The sequence below is a fragment of the Myxocyprinus asiaticus genome, chromosome 11, assembly GCF_019703515.2.
Source record: "Myxocyprinus asiaticus isolate MX2 ecotype Aquarium Trade chromosome 11, UBuf_Myxa_2, whole genome shotgun sequence".
Lineage (NCBI taxonomy): Eukaryota > Metazoa > Chordata > Actinopteri > Cypriniformes > Catostomidae > Myxocyprinus > Myxocyprinus asiaticus.
This window is the reverse complement of record NC_059354.1, coordinates 23,769,969-23,791,049: the sequence shown is the minus strand read 5'-3', so window position 1 is coordinate 23,791,049 and position 21,081 is coordinate 23,769,969. Positions and strand designations below refer to the sequence as shown.

At 42.3% G+C, this 21,081-nt stretch overlaps 1 protein-coding gene across 2 annotated transcripts in view; it reads left to right on the top strand.

The window, feature by feature from the left end:
* LOC127448400 (ly6/PLAUR domain-containing protein 6-like) overlaps positions 1–16,865 on the top strand; it is a 52,657-nt gene extending 35,792 nt beyond the window's left edge. Inside the window, exons 3-5 of one of the 2 annotated variants that reach the window (XM_051710884.1) lie at positions 4,612–4,710; positions 5,681–5,811; positions 14,771–16,865. In XM_051710884.1, coding sequence (XP_051566844.1) covers positions 4,612–4,710; positions 5,681–5,811; positions 14,771–14,866 — 326 coding nt within the window. In that variant the 3' untranslated portion in view covers positions 14,867–16,865. Of the gene's footprint in view, positions 1–4,611; positions 4,711–5,680; positions 5,812–14,396 lie in introns of both variants that reach the window. The other variant, XM_051710883.1, reaches the window with a different exon arrangement.
* The last annotated feature ends 4,216 nt before the right edge of the window (positions 16,866–21,081 follow it).

The following is a 21,081-nucleotide window of genomic DNA, read 5'->3' as shown; positions in this document are numbered from 1 at the left end:
TTTACCGAGCCTTGTCAGAAGTATGTCATGTGGAGAGGTCCCATGGTAGGTCCTACCCAAAGGGGGAGGAGTTTCTACAAAGCATGGCGACCGGGGCAGAGGGGCCCCTGCCCAAGGAAGACGCAGTTTACCGACAGGGAAATGATTTTGCGGAAAATATCACATGGGGTTGCCTTCGGGGAACCATCGCATGCGGAGCACCTACCTAACCGCTGCAGTGTTGAGGTCGACCGGGATGTGAGTGGCTCGTAGCGACTTGAGGCGCTGCTGACTCCAGTGGAGGAGACGGTGGGCGAGTTGTGACATGCAATGGGAGCGTAGACTACCTTGGCGGTTGATGTATGCTACCATCGCTGTGTTGTCCATCCAGACCAACACGTGCTTGCCCTGGATCAACGGCCGAAACCTCCGCAGGGTGAGCAGTACTGCCAACAACTCTAGGCAGTTGATGTGCCAACGCAGCAGCGGGCCAGTCCAAGAGCCGGCGGCTGTGTGCCCATTGCATACGGCGCCCCAGCCTGTCTTGGAGGTGTCTGTTGTAACCACGACATGCCTGGAGACCTGCTCTAGGGGAATTCCTGCCTGTAGAAATGCCAGGTCGATCCAAAGGCTGAAGAGGCGGCGACAGACCGGCGTGATGATCACGCGATGTGTCCCACGGCTCCATGTCCATCTCGGGACTCAAGTCCGTAGCCAGTGCTGAAGCGGTCTCATATGCATCAACCAAAGCGGTGTGGCCGCCGCTGAGGATGCCGTATGCCCCAGGAGCCTCTGAAAGTGTTTCAGTGGAGCCACTGTTCTCCGTCTGAACGCCTTCAGACAGTTCAGCACCGATTGTGCATGCTTGTTCTTGAGGCATGCTGTCATCGAGACTGAGTCCAACTCCAAACTGAGAAAAGAGATGCTCTGAACCCGGGAGAGCTTGCTATTTTCCCAGTTGACCCGAAGCCCCAGTCGGCTGAGGTGCCAAAGAACACGGTCCCTGTGTGTGCACAGTGACTCTCGAGAGTGAGCTAGGATCAGCCAGTCGTCAAGATAGTTGAGGATGCGGATGCCCACTTCCCTTAGCGGGGCAAGGGCTGCCTCTGTGACTTTCATGAAGACGCGAGGGGACAGGGACAGGCCGAAGGGGAGGACCTTGTACTGGTATGCCTGGTCTTTGAAGGCAAACCGCAGGAAGGGTGTGTGTCGAGGTAAGACTGAGACGTGGAAGTACGCATCCTTCAGGTCTACCGCCGCAAACCAATCTTGATGCCGGACACTTGCTAGAATGCGCTTTTGCATCAGCATCTTGAATGAGAGTCTGTGCAAAGCCCGGTTCAGTACTCGCAGGTCCAGGATTGGTCGCAACCCACCACCTTTCTTTGGTACGATGAAGTAAGGTCTGTAGACCCTTTCTTCACCTCGGCTGGAGGGACAGGCTCTATTGTGCCCTTGCATAGAAGGGTAGCGATCGCCACATGCAAGGTAGCTGAACCTGGGTGGGCACCTGGCGAACTGAATCACGTAGCCGAATAGGACGGTCCGGGACAGCCATCGCGACGGTTTGGAAAGCGCGAGCCACACTCCCAAACTCCGGGCGAGGGGGACCAAGGGAATGATCATGTCGGACGTACCTGCGGGTGGGGCCTTGCAGCGAGGCGGAGCTCGAGGTGCTACGTCGAGGGGATTCGAGCCCCGTGGCCATGCTGAGTCCAGGGACATCGAAGCACTTACCTGGCTCCTGCCGCACACCATAAGATTGGCCGGTGGGGGGAGGAACCTCGTCCCCGTAGTCCACCAGAACCAACCCTGTGTGGGCATGTTTGTGCCACAGCTGGGCGCACAGGGGCGGGGGGTCCGCCGCTGGAGCGCCATACCTGCAAAAGCGGAATGGTGGATGGTGGTCAGACGACAGGTGTGCGCACCGGACCTGTGACTGAGGAAATGAGAAAACCACTCTTTTGTCAAACTTCTGAGTACCACAGCCTCTGGGGCATGCAGCGACAAAAGATTCTCCTCCCGGCCCTCCAATGGCCAGAGTGGTCTGTTCGCCAACTCTAGAGAAGTGGGTCTCCTCGATCCTGGGTCGCCCATCTCGGGGGCGCTTCGAAGCCTTTCTCAGGTTCTTAGTGGCCGGCCACGAGACGGGCGGCATCTGTTTCCTGCAGAGGGCTCCACGCCGGAGCCAGGCCACAGGAGCAGGCTGCGGTGGAGCCGGTGTTATTGCTGCTGCAGGAAGACACCCTTGGCGACAAGCAGACGGGGTGTGGGGTCTTAAGCCGCACCGGGGCAGGATATGTTGTAAGGCCTTCGTCTGCTTTTTTACCGCCGAGAACTGCTGGGAAAAGTCCTCAACAGTGTCGCCAAACAGGCCCACCTGGGAAATGGGGGTATCAAGGAACTGTGCCTTGTCCGCCTCTCCCATCTCAACCAAGTTGAACCAAAGGTGGCGCTCTTGGACCACCAGGGTGGACATTGCCTGCCCGAGAGACCGCGCCGTGACCTTCATCGCCCGGAGAGTGAGGTCGGTCGCAGAGCACAGTTCCTGCATCAATCCTGGGACAGAACTACCCTCGTGCAGTTCTTTTAGCACCTTGGCTTGGTGTACTTGCAGGAGAGCCATGGCATGCAGGGTGGAGGCGGCTTCTCCAGCGGCACCGTAGGCCTTAGCTGTCAGGGACGACATAAATCTACAGGCCCTGGATGGGAGTTTCGGGCGCCCGTGCCAGGTGGCGGCGCTCTGCGGACATAAGTGCACCGCGAGCGCTTTATCCACCTGGGGGGTCACCGAATACCCCCTGGCCGCTCCGCCATCGAGGGTAGCGAGAGTGAGGGAGCTGAAAGATCGGGACCGAGCAGTAAAATGTGCCTCCCACGATCTTGTCAGCTCCTCATGCACTTCTGGGAAGAAAGGAACGGGGGTGAGGCGTGGCCATGGGTGGCGCCCTGAGCCCAGAAACCAATCATTGAGCCACTCTAGCCCGACGCTCACGGCCGCCCAGGAAAGCATGTCCATCGTTTCCACGTCGGCCTGGGACTGGGCGACCATCCCCGAAGGGGGAAGCTCAGTCAAAGCCTCCGTGTCTGACTGGACGAGCACGCTCTCCGATGCTGTGTTCGATAACTCATCCACTTCCCGGGCTCTGAACGAGAGGTTGAACTCGCCCTGAGACGAGCCGGCGATCCCGTCTGAGCGCGCGATCGGGGCAAGCGAGCATGCTGGGGAATGGGAGGTCCGTGGGGGGATACCCGGCAGAGGTGGTCCCATTGGGGTCCCCAAATCGCCCCCAGTGCTAGCCGCGCTGGCCTCATACCCGTAGGTAGAAGGACCGAGGCGGGGAGCCGCTGGGGTGGCTTGCTTTCTTACGAAAGCAAGCCGCGACCACAACGTTGCCATGGTCATGTTCTCGCAATGAGTACATGATCCATCCACGAACGCTGTCTCCGTGTGGTTCACGCCCAGACACGAAAGACAGTGATCGTGACCATCAGAAGTTGAGAGATAACGACCGCAACCAGGAATAACACACAAACGGAAAGACATCTTTAAAAAGAAGTGTCTTTAAAAGACATTCCGTGTGTGCCGCTCTATTTGAAAGAAAATATACTCTATTAGAATATACTCTTTTAATATGTTCTGCCAAAGTGCCCAGGGGCGTTCTCTGCGAACCACAGATGCAGAGGGGGAGAAGCCGCTGAAATGCGCCATAAAATCCAGCAGAGAGAGGTGAATGAACTTGCCGGATGAATTCAGCTCAATGAATAGAACCGCTCAGCTCCGAAGAGAAAATCTGAATGAGTGGTTTCATTCCAGCTCCTTTTATACCTGTATGTCCGGGGGAGTGGCATGCAAATTCCACTCGCCAATTCTCATTGGCCTTTTAAAAAAATATCAGAGGTGTTTGGGGCTCCCAAGAATGTCCCCTGGTGTCACTACATCGACACAACATCGAGTGAGTGACAGACAGGGAATGACCTTTTTAAGGATTACATATCATTGTATTAATTATTTATTATACTAGCCATATGACCACATACAAAAGCATCAGAAAAATGTGGGGGAGATCTAACAGTAAAAACTTAAGGTCATAAATGAAGTTCTGAGCTCAGTTTGTATATACAGTACAGCCAATTTAAAGTTATAACACTTCACGATTGTCCGCATGAATGAATGGCCAATTTACACTGGTCACTTGATCAGATTCTTGATATGATTGCTGGGTGAGGTCAAGAGGTTTTTCTCAACTTCAATGTAAAATGAGGCTTATGTTTCTGTTTTATGTGAGAAAGAGTTTGGTTGTTTTTTTTTTCACCAAAGATTTATTGGCAAATACTAAAGGAATAGCACTTTATTAGGTTGTGTTTGTCTTTGGCTGGTGTCTATTGATTAAGAAATTATATTTATACACAGATAATTCCCCTGTGTGTGATTTATTTAGTGCTATTAAGCATCTGCCATTTTATATTAAACACTGTGTGTAAATTATGTCAGATGAGGATGTTTGCTCCAATGATGATCTCAACTGTTTAACATTGATTTGACAAGCAGTTTTGCATGCACTAAATGATGAAATACATAATTCCCATTCTTTTATACACTGATTGTTGTTTTGTCACCTGTTTTCCCAGCGACTCCATATCCAGGTGGATTTAAATGCTTTACTTGTGAAGATGCACCTGACAACTATGAGTGCAATCGCTGGGCTCCAGATCTATACTGTCCAAAAGGTACCAGCATCTCCATTACCTCTGTCTTATTGGAACGAGAAATTTCAATTTGTTTGTATGCACCAGTGTTTGCTATTCTTCTACAGAGCCATAGCAAAATCAATTTTATTTTACATGAGTTGTGAGTTGGCGGTCTGAATAAAAAAAAAAAGAAACACAGTTCCACTAGTGTCGTCCGATTCACAGGATAATAACTCTCAAGAGACAGTTAATTTATTGAATCAGTCAAAATGACTCACAAACTCTGTATGTTTACATGACAATCTGTAGTTAAAGACTGCTAACGTACAGTATTTTTGTCATTCTAAAACCCTCATGCCCACAAACTTGAATTTGGAGTATGCACTAAGCAAAAGAGCATGTGTTCATGCCGTGTATTTTTCAGGTCCTGCAGTGCCTATACAGTAAGTTGCTTCATATAACTCTATAAATATATGTTTTAGCCATGAATAGCCTCCCATATAAGGAAGGTTGTGCTGTGCTCGGCTGATTTACAGCACTGTGTTAATGACTCAGGAGTTCTAACGCCCTAAAAGACCCTCATTCTTTCTGTAAGCACTCATACTGCTGCAGGTCATCTGGAATATTGCAGAGAATTTGTACACTTCGTGGAATGCTTAAACATAGTTAAAGGGATATTGCAACCAAAAAAGAAAATCCTGTCATCAATTGATCATGTTGTTCCTAATCCATATTACTTTCTTTCTTCTTTGGAACACCAGCCTCAGTCACCATTGTATAGAAAAACATGCAGTGAAAGTGAATGGCATTCTGCTTAACATCTCCTTTGTGTTTCACGGAAGAGAAAAATTGTTAAGTGTTTCCATGTAGTTCATTGCAGTAGTGCAATACTGTATTGTAAGGGTCACATTTCAAGGGCAGCCACTAAAGATTACTGAGGTGGTGTAAGCATGGTGCATAGTATGCATGGTGAAATTAAGTGAACACAAACTTTTTTTGTAACTTTCAGAGAGTAGATATTGCTACACACATCATAAGATGAGCTGGAATGGGACCACAGTGACAGTGAAAAAGCGTTGTGTGGCACTGGAAGACTGTCTTGCAACAGGGTGTACAGAGATAGACTATGAAGGAAACAAGGTGAGCTCAGTTAAAATTAAATTCATCACTGTTATTTATCACTGTATTGAATGGATTAAAATTAGGACTGTCAATTTAAAGCATTCATTTGGTACAATTGATTTAAAAAATGTGTTATGCAAATAAAAAAATATATGAAAATTAACAGTTTATGCTCCTTGACCCATACGTAAATTCTGTGATAAGGAATTTCCCTAACACAGCAATTCAAGCTTGAAGTTCCACCTTAATGCAAAGCATATTTTTGCAAATTCTGCAATCAGTGAAGCCCCAGCTGCTATTACAGGCAATGTACCTCACCAAACCACACTTACCGAGATCAGGCATTACAGAATAAATTATGAGCCTTTGTGCTCAAAAACAGCTAGATGAGCCGCAGAGGAATTGAATAGAATGTAGGTGTCTCGGGACATGCTTTTAAGAGTTGAACCACTTTAAGTGTTATTTTTACTCTGTCTTTCTTCCTAATCTCTATTCGCCAAAGCAGATTATTGCGAGAAGCTGCTTCTGCAAACTGGCTGCTTTGGCACTGTATACATGTGAAACAGCTCTCTACAACTGCTCATATGTTCCCTTATCTAAATTTCCCACTCGGAGCGGCCGGCTGCGCGAGCCCACCTCCGCACGCCGACCGCTCCGGCACTGTATCCATGTGAAACAGCTCCCTATGACTGCACATATATTCTCTAATCTAAACTTTCCTCCCGGCTTCATGCCATTCGAGTTCCATTACAGCTTTATTCAAAAGCGAGAGAAACAAGATTAACTATTTAATTCAACCACCATTTCAACCCCCTCAGCATTTTAATCTGGTGCTTCCGCACAGGTGATTCCTGTCAGCCTCATTCCCTCACTGCGCAGCTCGTTTAGGGCGTAGCCCTATTCAGTGATTTCATTTATTCCAACATGACTATCACGATTGTTTCTCCCCCCAAAGTGTCCTTCAGAGTGCAATTTATTGCATTCGGAACACAGGGGCAATCATGCAACAAGCGAACTCCCTCCCAAACGACCGCATCTCTAATTACAACATCTTTTCAAATCAACGCAGACATTTTAGTGCGAGCACGCTGCCACAGCAGCACCCGCTCCGACCATGCTACAGCTCACTACAGCTATATATAGCTTCTGTCCGAACAGACACAAGCCGATTGCGGCTCCATAAGAGCCGGACCACGTGCTGTGTCACAACTCATTCATAATCATTTCGCAAACATGTCTCGCCTCATCACAGCATCACAGAGTTCACCTCGCCACGTAGCCTGATAACCATGAAGCAAGCGATTTGACAAACGTCTACTCATCTTTAGACTATAACATGACTTTCCTCCCTCCTTGGATAAATGCTTCATGCAGGTAAACCATTCATTATTTTTATTCTTACAGACAAGTCTTCTCTACTTTTGCTCGAATCATTGGCTTACAAACCCTTAACAAGTTTGACCATAGAACCTAATTGCTGCATGTCTTTAAAAGCATTCAACAATCTGTCAATCTTACGCTCCACCCAAGTTTAAAAATAATGGGTTTAAATCGATGCTGGATGATTTGGCTTTGCACTTTGCTTCATACTCACAATATTTCAGTTTTTCTATAGAACTTATTACAGGTCATCAATATAAACAAGACATTTTATTCATCTCACTACTGCAAATGGCGCCCATATAGTATCTTTAAATCCAACTCCCAGGCACAAACTCCAAATGATTTCACATGAGACGAGTCACCCCGTGCCAATAATACAGAGTTATGAAATTACTCGCCTCACACTGGAAAACAATCTACAAACCACCAAACCATACATTTAAGTTAAATAAACATCAGACTAAGGTATTTATCTGGATACATTGTTTCAGGTGCCTTCTAATTTCATGATAAACCAACCTTAAATTACGTTGTATGTACGCACATGCAGCATGTTTCCTGACATTGCTTCATATATGTTCCCGACATTTAAACTAGCAACCAGTTATGTTCAGGCATCCGCAGATGCTACGTTTACCATGTTACCATGTTTACCATTGGCTCAATACATCACTAAGCAGCACAAATGTGCCATCCAGGTGCCACAACTGTGGTGTCTTCGGGCCATGCGACAAACTCCTACTACACTGCAAACAGTGCAACGCACCATTCCACGGCACGTCTTTCAAGCCATGCATCTAAGCATCCACAGCCCCTCCGCCTCCTTCTCTTCCTCACCAAGCTACCACAACAAAACTCCACTCAGTAACAGATCTCTTAACAATCCCATCTTCCTACATGCAGCAAGCCCACCATCCATCCTCTGGAATTTCCACCGTTCACACGGGCCATTTCCCTTGTTCTCAATCGACAACCATTCCAAATGCCTATGTTTTTCCAACACAATCCATTCCTCATGCTAAAATCCTGCCCCCCCCCCCCCCACCCCCCACTTCTTCCTATCCGTGGGCCACTGGAGCAGATTCCCGCGTGAGGCTGCTTCTGCTGGCGAACTCCGCCCCAGACCCATTCCCCTCCTCACTTTACCCCCCTCATTCCTACCATCCTATTCTCCCTTACCCTGGAACCATTCCTTGCACGAGGCTGCCTCAGCAAGCGAATCCGTTCCAGAATCCTTTTTCAGCCAGCCCAGAATTTCCATCAAACCTACAACCTGTCATTTCCTGATTTTTCTCTCCTCTCCATATCCTCCTTCACCTCACTTCTCAACCAATCCAAAAACCTCCATCCAGGAACCACCATGGGGTACCTAAGTGTCATCCATTTCTTCTATAGAGTAATTTTCAGCAAAAACTTCTCCTCAATAAACCATCTCTAGATCTCACTTCTCATCAAGGGTATCCACAAATCCCAACCCACCAGAACCGATACTAGGCTACCCCTCACCATCAACCTGCTCATCCGATGTCTAAATACCCTCCGCCAAGGCTACATATCTTCAAACACCAAAAAACACTAGATGCAACATTCATCCTCGCCTTCTTCAGCTTCCTCCGATGTTCAGAACTCACTACCACAGCAAAATTCGACCCAAGAATCCATCCCACCATTTCAGACCTCCATATCATAGACCATGAGACAATCAGATACCTTATCAAACAGATTAAAACAGACCAGACCAAAATAGGGTATCCAGTTTTCATTTTCAACCTGTCCACTCCTATCCAGCCCTTTCAATTGCTAGCACATTATCTCCATTACAGGAAATCCCTAACCAGAACCCTTCTCTATCCACTTTTATATACAACAAAAACCATGCAGTTTCCCAATTCTTGTTCCAAAAACACCTCAAATCCGTCCTGATCAAATCTGGCATCCCTGAAAACTATACTCAAACCAGTCCTTCCACATCGGCACCACAACCACAGCAGCCCAAAAAGGCCTGCCTGAGCACCAAATACGTCTTCTAGGCCGTTGGTCATCTGATGCTTACCTCAACTACATCCGTACTAACCATCTCCATATCAGAAAAGCACAACAAGCCCTCATGAGCTAACCACGAGGCGTTCACGACCAGGGCTGGGGGGGACCTTACTCATCCTTGTCAACCAGGCTGGTCCCACCATTTGGATGCTGCAGGGGTCTCTCCAGCCAGTCCAGGGGCCCCCCGGCCTCAAAGTGCTGGACGGGCCCGCCACTATGCTCAAGGGCACTCCCGTTTGAATTGCAACAGGAGGTTCTCCCGTTCGATAGCATGCAAGCTAACTCACGTTTATTTGTATCGTGGGCTCCCCATTCGAAGTGCAAGGAGGAATTCCCCGTTAGAACGCCGTGAGGGCCCCTCCATTGCATCTGGAGGGGGAGCCAGGTTGGTTTCGAGTGGCTAGGATTCACGTCTCCGCTCAAACCGATCCTGCCAGATCATGGGGGAGGCCCCCATGATAGGGTGTTGCAGACTCCTCCAACATAATCCATTCAAGGCTCTCCTGTTCGATCAGCAGTGGGATCTCCCACCCGAACGCAGTGGGAGCTATTCATGTTATTTGTATCATGGGCTCTCCCGTTCGCAGCCTGGTTGACTTCCCCCGTTAAATGCTGTGACCTCCCTTCCCGTTCGAACGCTGGTTGGGCATGCTTGCTCAAGCGGCCGCCGAGTCTCCTCCCATGGGGCTCGCACCATTCGCCACACGAGCCCATCCATCGAACCAAGCCAGGAGGGAGACTTAAGGTCAGTCCAGGCAGCTAGGATTCACGCCTCCATCCGGGGCGACCCTGCCCTTTTACGTGGGTGCCCCCCACATTAGGGTGTAACGATACCTCCTTCGCACAACAGCTCTTCACAGACCTCATTTCCTTGTGGCCAATACCGCCACTGTACCTTCATTGTTTCAACTTGCATTCACTGTCCCTTCATTGTTTCAATTTGCATTCACTCTGCAATCTTCCTATCCTACACCTCCCAGTTTCCTATCCCCCGACATGGACCCTAGTGCAAGGCTGCCTCAGCTAGCGGCCCAGCTCGATTCGATCTTCTTTGTTACTCCTGCCAATCTCTCACAAGCTAGGCAAGCGGGACAAGTCTCGAGCCTCGAGCCCTTCACCCAGGACAGTGAGCCACGTATGTTTACACTATCCTTAATACAGGATTACATTACCTTGCAAAGTACTGAAATGTAGTTTTGTTAACAAGGCTTGGGAGGAGCAAGTTCATTTGGTCCGACCAATCACACAGCCAGAGCTAGAGTATATAAACAGCTGCTTACCTCTACGTGGCACTGAGAGTTTTCGGCGTCCCTCCTCCTCCCAATTTCCTCCCATCTGTTCCATCAATACTAATCCAGTCCGGGGGGACATTCGAGCTCGGGTCAAGTCTCGAGTCTCGAGCCCTTCGCCCAGGACAGCGAGCCACACGTTTACATTATACTTAATACAAGATTACATTAACTTGCAAACTACTGAATGGTCCATATTTCTGTTCTTCTAATGAATTGCAAACAGCTCATTTACACTACCAAATTCTTATGAATGGACGGTCTTCATTTATAGCGATGTTGCTTGACAGGGAATGGAATATATTACGCGAACCTGTCTTGCATGAATGGTCCCTAAGTCTACCTCGCACAGATTGACAAATTCGATTTCAAAAAGGATTACTGTGAATTTAATTAATTTAAATACATATTTTATTGATTTACGACCCTGAACAAAAGATGTTCACTGTAACGGTTTTTTTGTTTTTTTTTAATCCTTACCCTGCATATTGCTTCCCACAATGAATTCCATCAAGATTTATCATTTATTCTCATCTCACCTTACACAGTCCACTTGAAGTGATCTTAAAGAAAACATGTAGAGTGGACGATAAAAATATCTGATTGCCCCTGCTACTCATAGGATATGGCTCCGTCAGTGACACTAAACTCTGCTATTTAGTTAATCCATTTATCCTCTCAAGTGATTTCACTGCAGATGAGATAAAGTTGTGAGTTATGCTCGCTTTTCTCAGTAATCCCTTTCTCAGTAATCCTTGTTGAAAGGTGTGCTTGGTCACTGCCTGAACACTTTGTGTCTTAACTTTTACCTCTAGCGTAGGACAAGAGTTATGTGGAGGGCAGGGGGCAGATGTGAGAAGGGCAGATTGAGAGATAAATGTTGTGTAAAGATGCCACAGTTACACTGGAAGGGATAATTTAGGAATGAAAGGTTCATTCTTAGGTTAAAAACAATGTTACATTTATGCGTGTTTGTCTGAATTGAATTTATTTGTATTTAACATATACTGTAAATAAACACTGTTCACTATTTGTGTTCAAATAACTGGTGTGGATTAGGGATGTGCACGGTTTTAACATTCGGTTTAACAAGGTTTCACAAACGGTTAACCAGTTTTTCATCGAGATGTGGGAATAAATAACATTAATTGCAATGTAATTTAATCAAACACTACTCAAAACAGAAGCAAATAAAGTGCACAGTGAGCCATGAGCCTAAATAGCACAATTCATAGAAACATGAAAGTCAAACTAAAATAGTCACACTGTCACTACATGTATCTGTGCTCTGCCCAGACAGGCTAACATTAACGTGAGGCAGCAAACACAAGTATTATCATGTGCGTGGAGTTACACTGCTGCGGTTAAATGGCCTCTTCTGGGTGCTTTGATTTTTAAATGGTTTAAAATCAAATGGCATGGAACTTGTTTAATTATTGTACATTAATTTGCACACCAGAGTAAAAGAGGCGAAACACTGTCTTACTGTTTATAAAGCGCTGAAATTTTCCTTGGTGAAAAACATCCTGGAATCATGATTAATGGTGTAACAGTCACATGAAGTATTCTTTGCAGCCTGAACTTCTTCAGAAAGCAGCACAACAAATGAAACACAATGCAGGTGTTTCGAGATGCGTTTATAAAATACATCATTTATAAAATGTATTTGGTGTCTAAAAATGCACAGATCCTGCATGAGACGCTGAAAGAAAAAACAGTGAGATTCAGTGCAACAGTCAAAGATGTCCGACCAGCGTGTGTTAACAGTGTCTAGAAAAACAGCGGAGACGCACACAAAAGCATGTTTGAACAGCCCCTAACACGCCCTATACTTGAAAATCTGACCTAAACTTGCCGGGAAAACCCGACGGTTTGTCAGAACTCATTGAGGTCATGTCGGGTTGAAACCTCTATTGCACGTGTAGAATAACCGAACAGTGAGTTTAGTATTCGAATAGTGACGTGGCAAATGGTTAACGGAATGTCGATTATCCATGCACATCCCTACTGTGGATCCTTTAATTACAGTGCTTGCAAGTCACATACTGGTTGGGGGTTTGTTTTAAATCCCTAAACTAAAGTATATAACTTATGCAGTTCAATTCAAAGTACTTAACATAACGACTTCATTCAAACTTTGTTTTGTAGATCATCTCAGCCTAGACATACTATCCATATTTGATTTCTTTACCTTTATATTTTTAAAGAAATTTTACATAACATTTTGAAAATCTCCCTTTGACCTACATTGATAAAATGTGCAGCATTCAATAAGCCATAACATGTGCATGCTGAATTGCGATTGATCTTCTTTCTTACATTTATTTGCAAACTGAATTGTGATTAGTCTTCCTTGCATATACTTAACCATCTATAACTGCCTTTTTCAACCTGGTCTCTTTGTATCACATTACTATTTCTACAAGTTTTTTTTTAATGTAGTTTGTTGTCTAAAAAAATTGTTGTATCACTGCAGTTTCCTGGTGAACTGAAAACCAGAGGTGCTACAACAATGCCTTTTATACACTTTCACACAAACCACAAGTAAAACAGCAGATTATCAGTTCATAAACACTTTTTGCCCTGTTTTACACAATGCTATCTTATGACATCTAAACACTTTAACTGTAGTGCATGACTTGTTAGGCGATACATTTTAGCATTTGCATTGCATAACCAATTACATTTACAAGCTTGTTCATGCACAATCAAATTGCGTGGTAACTGATTGATGCAAAGGACCGGGTATGAGTCCTGAAGGGCATGCAGGTCGACACATGAGCTGAAAGAGTCATAGAAGCACAACAAAATGATGTTGCTGCTACAGCAATGGGGTTTTTCATGTCACATTCACGTCACATTTTCTTTTTCTGACATGATCAGTTAGGTATAGGTTCAATGTTTGTGGGTTGGTCGTCGTTTTGTTCATTTACATCTCGATAAACTATTAAACATGGAAATCCTCATCTGCTTTTCATCTCACATTTGCTTATTTGACACTATCTTTTAGGTTTATGGTTAAGGTTTGGGAGGTTGATTTTCTTCATTTTAAACTCGATAGGGTTAACCTTAAAGGAATAGTTCACCCAAAAATTGAAATTCTCTCATCATTTATGACTTTCTTTCTTCTGCTGAACTCAAACAAAGATTTTTGGAAGAATATTTCAGCTCTGTAGGTCCATAAAATGCAAGTGAATTGGTGCCAAATTTTTGAAGCTCCAAAAAGCACATATAGCCATCATAAAGTGATCCACACGACTCCATATGACTTGTGCTTATGTCACGCGAGAGGCAGTTTGAACTCCACCCTTGTCAACAAGCTGGCTGGAAGCAAACATTTTTAGTAAAAAAGTTTTAAATATTGATCTATTTCTTACACACACCTAGCATTTTGCTTCAGAAGATATTATGTAGACCACTGGAGTCGGATGTTTTTCTTCAAAAAAAGTCATACACATCTGGGGCGGCATGAGGGTGAGTAAATGATGAGATCATTTTTATTTTTGGGCAAACTATTCCTTAGAAAATCTCATCTGTTTGGGAAAAAAACATAATTCGCTTTTAGCGCCACACATTGGACATTTTACCTCAGAATTGCAACGATATGAGTAAGAAACCACGTATTACCATTGTGCAAAAATTAAGCCACTGTCACATAATTTTCATGAGATCATCTGGCCTTAACAATGCACAGTGAGATCATGTGTTAACTCTCGTGTACAGCCGACAGAAAATAAGACGAGTGCTTTGTGTCATGACAACATAACATAACCTTTCTTTTGCTACCATGCAAGCACTGGTATTCCTTTAGGAAATGCACATTTAGACACATTTATCAATTTGTACTTTTTCTTAATCTGTGTTTATGATTTGGTTATCTCAATCCAGGTGTGCACAGCCTGTTGTGAAGGGAACATCTGTAACATGCCCCTCCCACGAAATGAGACTGACGCCATCTTTGCCACCACATCCCCCATTAATGAGAGCATACGACCGGCACAGAGTCATATGCTGCTGCTTTCTGTCTGTATCATCAGCCTGATGCTCCACAGTATTAACTGAGAGAGTCACCCATAGTGGAATAAACCTTAATGGCATTAGCTTTGTAAATCATTTGAGGACAGCTGACTTGTTGAGGACAGCTGTGGGCTTCACTTTTCTTAAAATTTAAATGAAAGTGTTAATTGTTTGACTTAAGAAAAAAAATTCATGATTCCCACACTAATACCCATCCATTTTCTATATCCGCTTATCCTATGTAGGGTCGCAGGGATGGCTGGAGCCTATCCCAGCTACCTCATGTCGAAGACAGAGAAACACCCTGGACAGGTGGCCAGACCATCGCAGGGTTTACATAAACAGACAAGCACATTTACACTCTTAATCACACCTTTGGGCAATTTACAGTTTTAAGTTTACTTAACCTGCATGTTTTTGGACTGTGGGGGAAACTGGCACACCCAGAGAATGCAAAAATGCAAACTCCACACAGGAAGCAGAAAGAGCGGGACTTGGGCCTTCTTGCTGTGAGGCAACAGTGCTAGCCTACACTAATTTATACTATAAAAAATATATAGTCCACGACAGGGACTTAAAACAAAGTGTTTTTCATTTTGGTTTGTTCTGAGCAGTAACTGTATTTTTTCATTTATGTTTTCAGGCAACAAAAAGCATTGTAATTCCAAAAATGTATTTTTTGATCTTTGGTTTCATTCAAAAAAAAAGACGGAACGAACCTAACCGGTTATTAACCATATACCAGCATTTAAAAAAAAAATAATAATAATAATTCTGAAACAACTGGACTTCATTTCTGTTTTCAGTTACGTTCCTGCAAAAATGTCGTTCTTATTGTTTTTTGTTTTCGTTCCTTGAACCGTTTTTTGATCCCTGGTCCGAGATGCAGTACTGTAGGACTGCTTTACAACCAGGTTCAAAAATCTGTTTTTGGAGCCATTTCCTTTAGCCTGTGTGGACTTGTCTATTGGGCTCTGAGTTTTACCATGACACAGGACAAGCAGAGTTGAGGTGGGAGGTGGGGTATTTATGGCAAACCTGAAACAAAACTGCACAATTTTGTCTTTAATCAATGTGAGTTGTGTTTTTTACATTTGTATAGATATATTTATTTTTTTATTCATTTTTTGTAGGAGGCTGAGCATAAATGTAGAAGTCAAACTAATTTTCCATCCAAACCAGGTAACTCCTCTCATAATTGTTGTCGTAGAGTATTTTGGTCAACATGGGAAAAGGGCCTGGCACCTAAGAAACAAGCTCAGCGATTCATCTAGAAATAGTACTTAAAACAAGTACTTCCTCACTCCTATAAAAAGAATATTTTGTTTTAGTTTTTGCACTCTTATGTGTTCTTTATGGCAACACATATTCTTAAAGCACTTTTGTACATATTTTTGTCATGTGGTTGCATAGTGACTTTTGAAGTTTTTCTAATGACTTATTAATTCTTCATTAGTATTGAGCCTCCACAATATAGTCTACAGTGAAGGGCTTTATTATTATGTATGTTCCTTAAACACATTTGCCAGTCTATTGTTCTGTACTGTAACATTTCCTTATAATGATTCTTGGCTGACAGTGTAATCAGCAAAAAAAAAAAAAAAAACAAATGTTGAATTTGCAGCTACAGTGTTATTTTATTCAGACTTTATGATTTATTTAGGCTATCTGCCCAGTTGTGAATGAAGCTATTTCCTGTCTTTGTCTTCTGTTGAGATATGAAAACTATTGTGGCATTCACTGAAATCAGTTTGTTACACCTTAGTATAAATAAAGGGCATGGTGAACACAGAAGGGCTAAAGAATCTACTTTGTATTTACTCAGGTAATAATGGACCAACCAGTGCCAGTTAACTAATGAACAGAACATTTTTAACCTGAGTAAACCCAGCCAAACTTTATGAAGGTTAACTGAGGTTAACCGCATAAAACTTGTCTCAGAATGTGCTGATTTAAATTTCAGCTCTCCTCTGCTCAGATTTTTAAGATTATGTATATAAAAAAGTTTTCATCAGTTTTACTCTCATCTCAACTATAACAAAATAATAATAATAATATAATTTATAGTAAGTTTGCATGATTTTTTTCTATTCACAAAAATGGGACCGCTGCATGCCAACATGTGCCAAGGCTTGTTGTAAATGCTTTTTTGTAATATTCCTGTGTATTCTTGTGTAAATAATTTTGGATATGCTTTGTAATGTTAATCTGAGGATGTTTTAAATCAATCCTGGTGTAATTTTGTAACACCTGTGGTCATTTCTTACTGTTGTAATGAATTAAATTTAAATCAAGAACGTTTTCCGTTGCATTGCTTACTGATAATAAAAATTAATCTTGAAAGTGATGTTTGTTTTGGCTTCATTATACAGAATCATGTTTCAAGGAGAAACACAAATGAGTTTGTGCATGTTCTCACAATGAATGTTGTCAAAGCAGATACAATATGCTGTTTGAGTCACGCAAAATAAATGTCTGTTTTGTTCCGTTTTCTTACACTACTTTTGATTTTCCACCCAAAATGGCAAATCTAAACTTTCTAAATTTGACCCATTTTTTACTTTTTACTTTTGTGCCTAACAAACCACTAACCACTTTATTTAAATAATAAAATCTTACATTTTAAATAACATGATCAGGATGATGCAGGTATGCATGTGCAAGCTTATCTAAGGAACTAGACAGGAAAATCCCATAGAGCTAGGTTAAGGGCCAATTTTACCTCATCAGGTACCACATCTGTGTTCTTAAAGAAATAGCTCCCCCAAAATGAAAATTCTTTCATCATTTAAAATGTTGTTTCAAACCCGTATAACTTTCTTTTCTCTGTGGAACACAAAAGAGATGATAGGCAGAATGTTAGTCTCAGTCACCTTTCACTGTCATTGCATCTTCTTTTTTTTTTTTTTTTTTTTTTATATTATAAAAGTAAGTAAATTGTGGCAGAGGCTAACATTTTGTATCTCTATCATCTCTTTTAGTGTTCTACAGAGAAATGAAAACATACAGGTTTGGAACAACATAAGTGTGAGTAAATGATCACTTTATGATTTTCTTTTCAGAGCTGGAAAAAAGCTGATAATTGTGGTTGTACTGACTCCAATGGGTCATAGCACTCTTATTTAGACTTAATTTATCTAAACAGGTTTAGGTCTTTTTTTTTTCTTTTTTTTTTTATGGATCTTCAGATTTATGGTGTAGTTGTGGCTCTTTGAAATGTAGCAGGAAAGAGGAAACACAACTCCTATTAAGCCTATTGACAGAGGTCAAAGGTGAACACCATGCACCCTTTTGGTCACTTGTGTCACAGATGGACTACAGGTTGAAAATGAAGTCGGCTTTGGTCAGTTATGAAGGCATTGACTATCTGCTGTGACAGTGGAAACCTGGATCACCAATAACCTTCTAACATAGAGGTGACTTCATAAGAGAACAGCTGCCCTGCAGGGACAGAGGAGACAACTGCTTCAGAAACCAGGAGGTCTCCATGTTTTCTCTCTTGTGACATTATCTTACATCACTTTTTTTTTACCAGATTTTATTGATAGACAAAGTAGAAGAAACAGAAAATCAAAGGGGGAGAGAGAAGAGCAAATTGCCCAACCTGGACTTGAACCTGATTCTACCATGAGCACCATATTTCCTTTCCACGGGATAAAGCAGCACCCACCTACATAAATTAGCCTTGAAATTCATACTGGCCCAAGCTGGTCTTTTCAGCAGGGTTAAAACAAAGTTTAAAAAAATAATAATAATTGAATAAGTTAACATTAGTTATTGCATTATGAACTAACATGAACAATGGGCAATAGTACATTTAAAAATGGATTTTAACCAAGATAATTAAATACTGTAATAAATTATTGTTCATTGTAAATTCATGCATTGCCTATTGTTAAAAAATAGAACCTTGTTGTGGTATTGAAAATAGATGTGAACCAATTTACAGATCACTGAACACCTGTAATGGCGAAGAAAATCCAATTTCGACAGTCGTTCTAAAGGTTTCCAGAACAGAACAAAAGCTGCCTTCAGCTTCTTGCTTTCTTTTGCTAATCCAGTTTCTCGGCTCATTCCCTGCCGATACAAAGTCAAATTTCCTCTCTCGAGCTGACTTTCCAGATGAGCAGTAACATGTTTTTAATGATCAAGAGCTGTTGCAGGCTAGGTTTCAGGTACCTTGCCTGGAGTCCAAAGAATGACCCTCATTGTTGGAGGGCATGGCAGCATCCTGTTCAGTATGGCCATGCTGAGATTTTAATTACTCTACTGCAGAGCTTTGGGGTAGATTGAGCAGCAATGAAAACAACCGCAGCCCTTCTTTACTGTGGGAAAACGCCAACTGTCTGCGTTCAGTGTGCTTGAGCCACACATAAAAATATAGGTTTAAAACTGCATGGGACAATAAGATATTAATTATAGAAGGGAGCATATGTCTGACATTCTCAACAGTTTTACTTCTATAGCGATGCATGTGGTACTACAACTGATCATAGGAGTAGATTCAATGATGTCATATTCAAAAAGACAATGTAATTTTACTGAGAATTGTTGTACAAATTATTTTTATAAATAAAGAAGTCTTAAGTATTTTACAGTTTATAGTTAATTTAATTTAACAAGACTTTTAATTCATATACTCACAGACTCATATACTTTTAAATATTTTTAGAATTATGCTTTAAATAAGTAAAAGGTATGAAAAATATAGGCACCAAAATGCATAAAATGAATTATTATAGTTATGCTGGCTTGACAAAGCCAACATACTGTTATAGTGCAGACATGGTTTAGGGTTTTTCCAAAATCCCTGAACATCACTGAGTCAACCTGAATACATTAGGTGATAACAACAAATCTAATTTTAAGGGTCAGATCAGGTAGAAACAGCTTAAGGTAACAATTGCAGGTTACCCATTTTTACAATGTAGGGTAGACAAGATTATGTTTGAAAGCATGCCATTTACTGTGAAGTTACAAGGCTTGAGAATTTGTCTAGGATACAGAAACTAACATTAGTTTAACAGGAATGATAATGTGAACAGACAGAGAGCAGAGGTTATTTGTGCTTCTGAAACACCTGGATGACTGCAGGGTGAAGCAGAGTGCGTGCATGAAGCCAACCATGCAGAACAAACTCAACATCACACTTTACTGACCAATATCATGTGAATTCACCATCATTTCAGGTAACAGGGTGCAGACAACAACAGATAATGATGTAAGTGTGAAAACTGTCTTCAAAGGAAGTGGGAAAATCTCACAGCACAGGATGGAAGTCTGCTGCTGTGTTTTGCAAGGACTTAAGGAAGAAGTGGACTAAGAGAAGTGCAGAATTGTATTCAGTTTTTTTATAATTTTCAAGATGATGATTAAACTTCACTGGTCCTTCATTGGGAAAGCTTGGGATACACCAAAACTCTGTAATTCTGTAATTGTGATAAAGTGAGTAAAACATGGTCAGCAAATTGTTTGATAATTTATTTGACTACATATTATAGAACATTGGAAATATATATATATATATATATATATATATATATATATATATATATATATATATATATATATATATATAAAATACTAAATTATTTGCTCAAATTATAGGTAAAATATTACATTCATCTCAGCTAATGTTATAGCCTAATTATCATTTAACATATCTGGTTCATCATTAACTGTCTGCTGAGACAAAGTAGTTTTTGAAGATCCAGTATTTTAATGAGAATGTCAACTGATCTGGCTCATTCTGTGTAAGTGCTTTAATTTACAGTCTAAGATCTAATATGAGCCTTATTTCAATTAAATTCCTGCAGAGAAAGCCTAAAAAGATTACAAGTCAGAATACATAGTGCTGAATGAAAAAAAGAGCACAGGTTGAATTATGATGGGACTGCACTGGCTACCATTTGGTTCTGAAACACATCACAGACTGAGAGTTTTTAGTCTAATGTGCTGATAAATTATCAGATTTGCCAGTTTGCAAATGTCAACAAAACTTGACCTTGGAAAAAATTAAAGAAACATAGGAAACTTGAGGTTGAAGATGCAAATCAACTTTAAATAGCAAATTACCACAGGAGATACCTGTCCTTTATTTTACCCTGTAAAATACCTTCTAATGTTTGCCCAGTACAGAGAAAATGTACCGTCATATCTCCTTAAACAGCACGCATAACGGGTAGGCTCTATGACCAAGCCAATGTAAATCTTAGCTGGTTTCTAAAAACAGGAAAGTGTTGGCAGATAACTAATGGGTATGTTCCATTGTCTGAACAGACCTCTGACATCAGGTTTTCCTTTGCTTTTCTGGCCTGGTTTCGCTCCTCACTGATCTTCAAAGGGAGAGAAGCCCCCCCACCCCCCAACCAATTTACAGTGTTTTTAACAAAAATATTTTCTGATCACCAATTGATTTTCTTCATTTTTTTATTTTATGCTGATATACCTTAATACGTTGAACAATTTGAATTCTCTATTCCTTCACTGTCATGTGTGCCTCAGGTTCAGTCATTATTATTACAAAGGACATCTCCAAAACAATGACACCGGATTT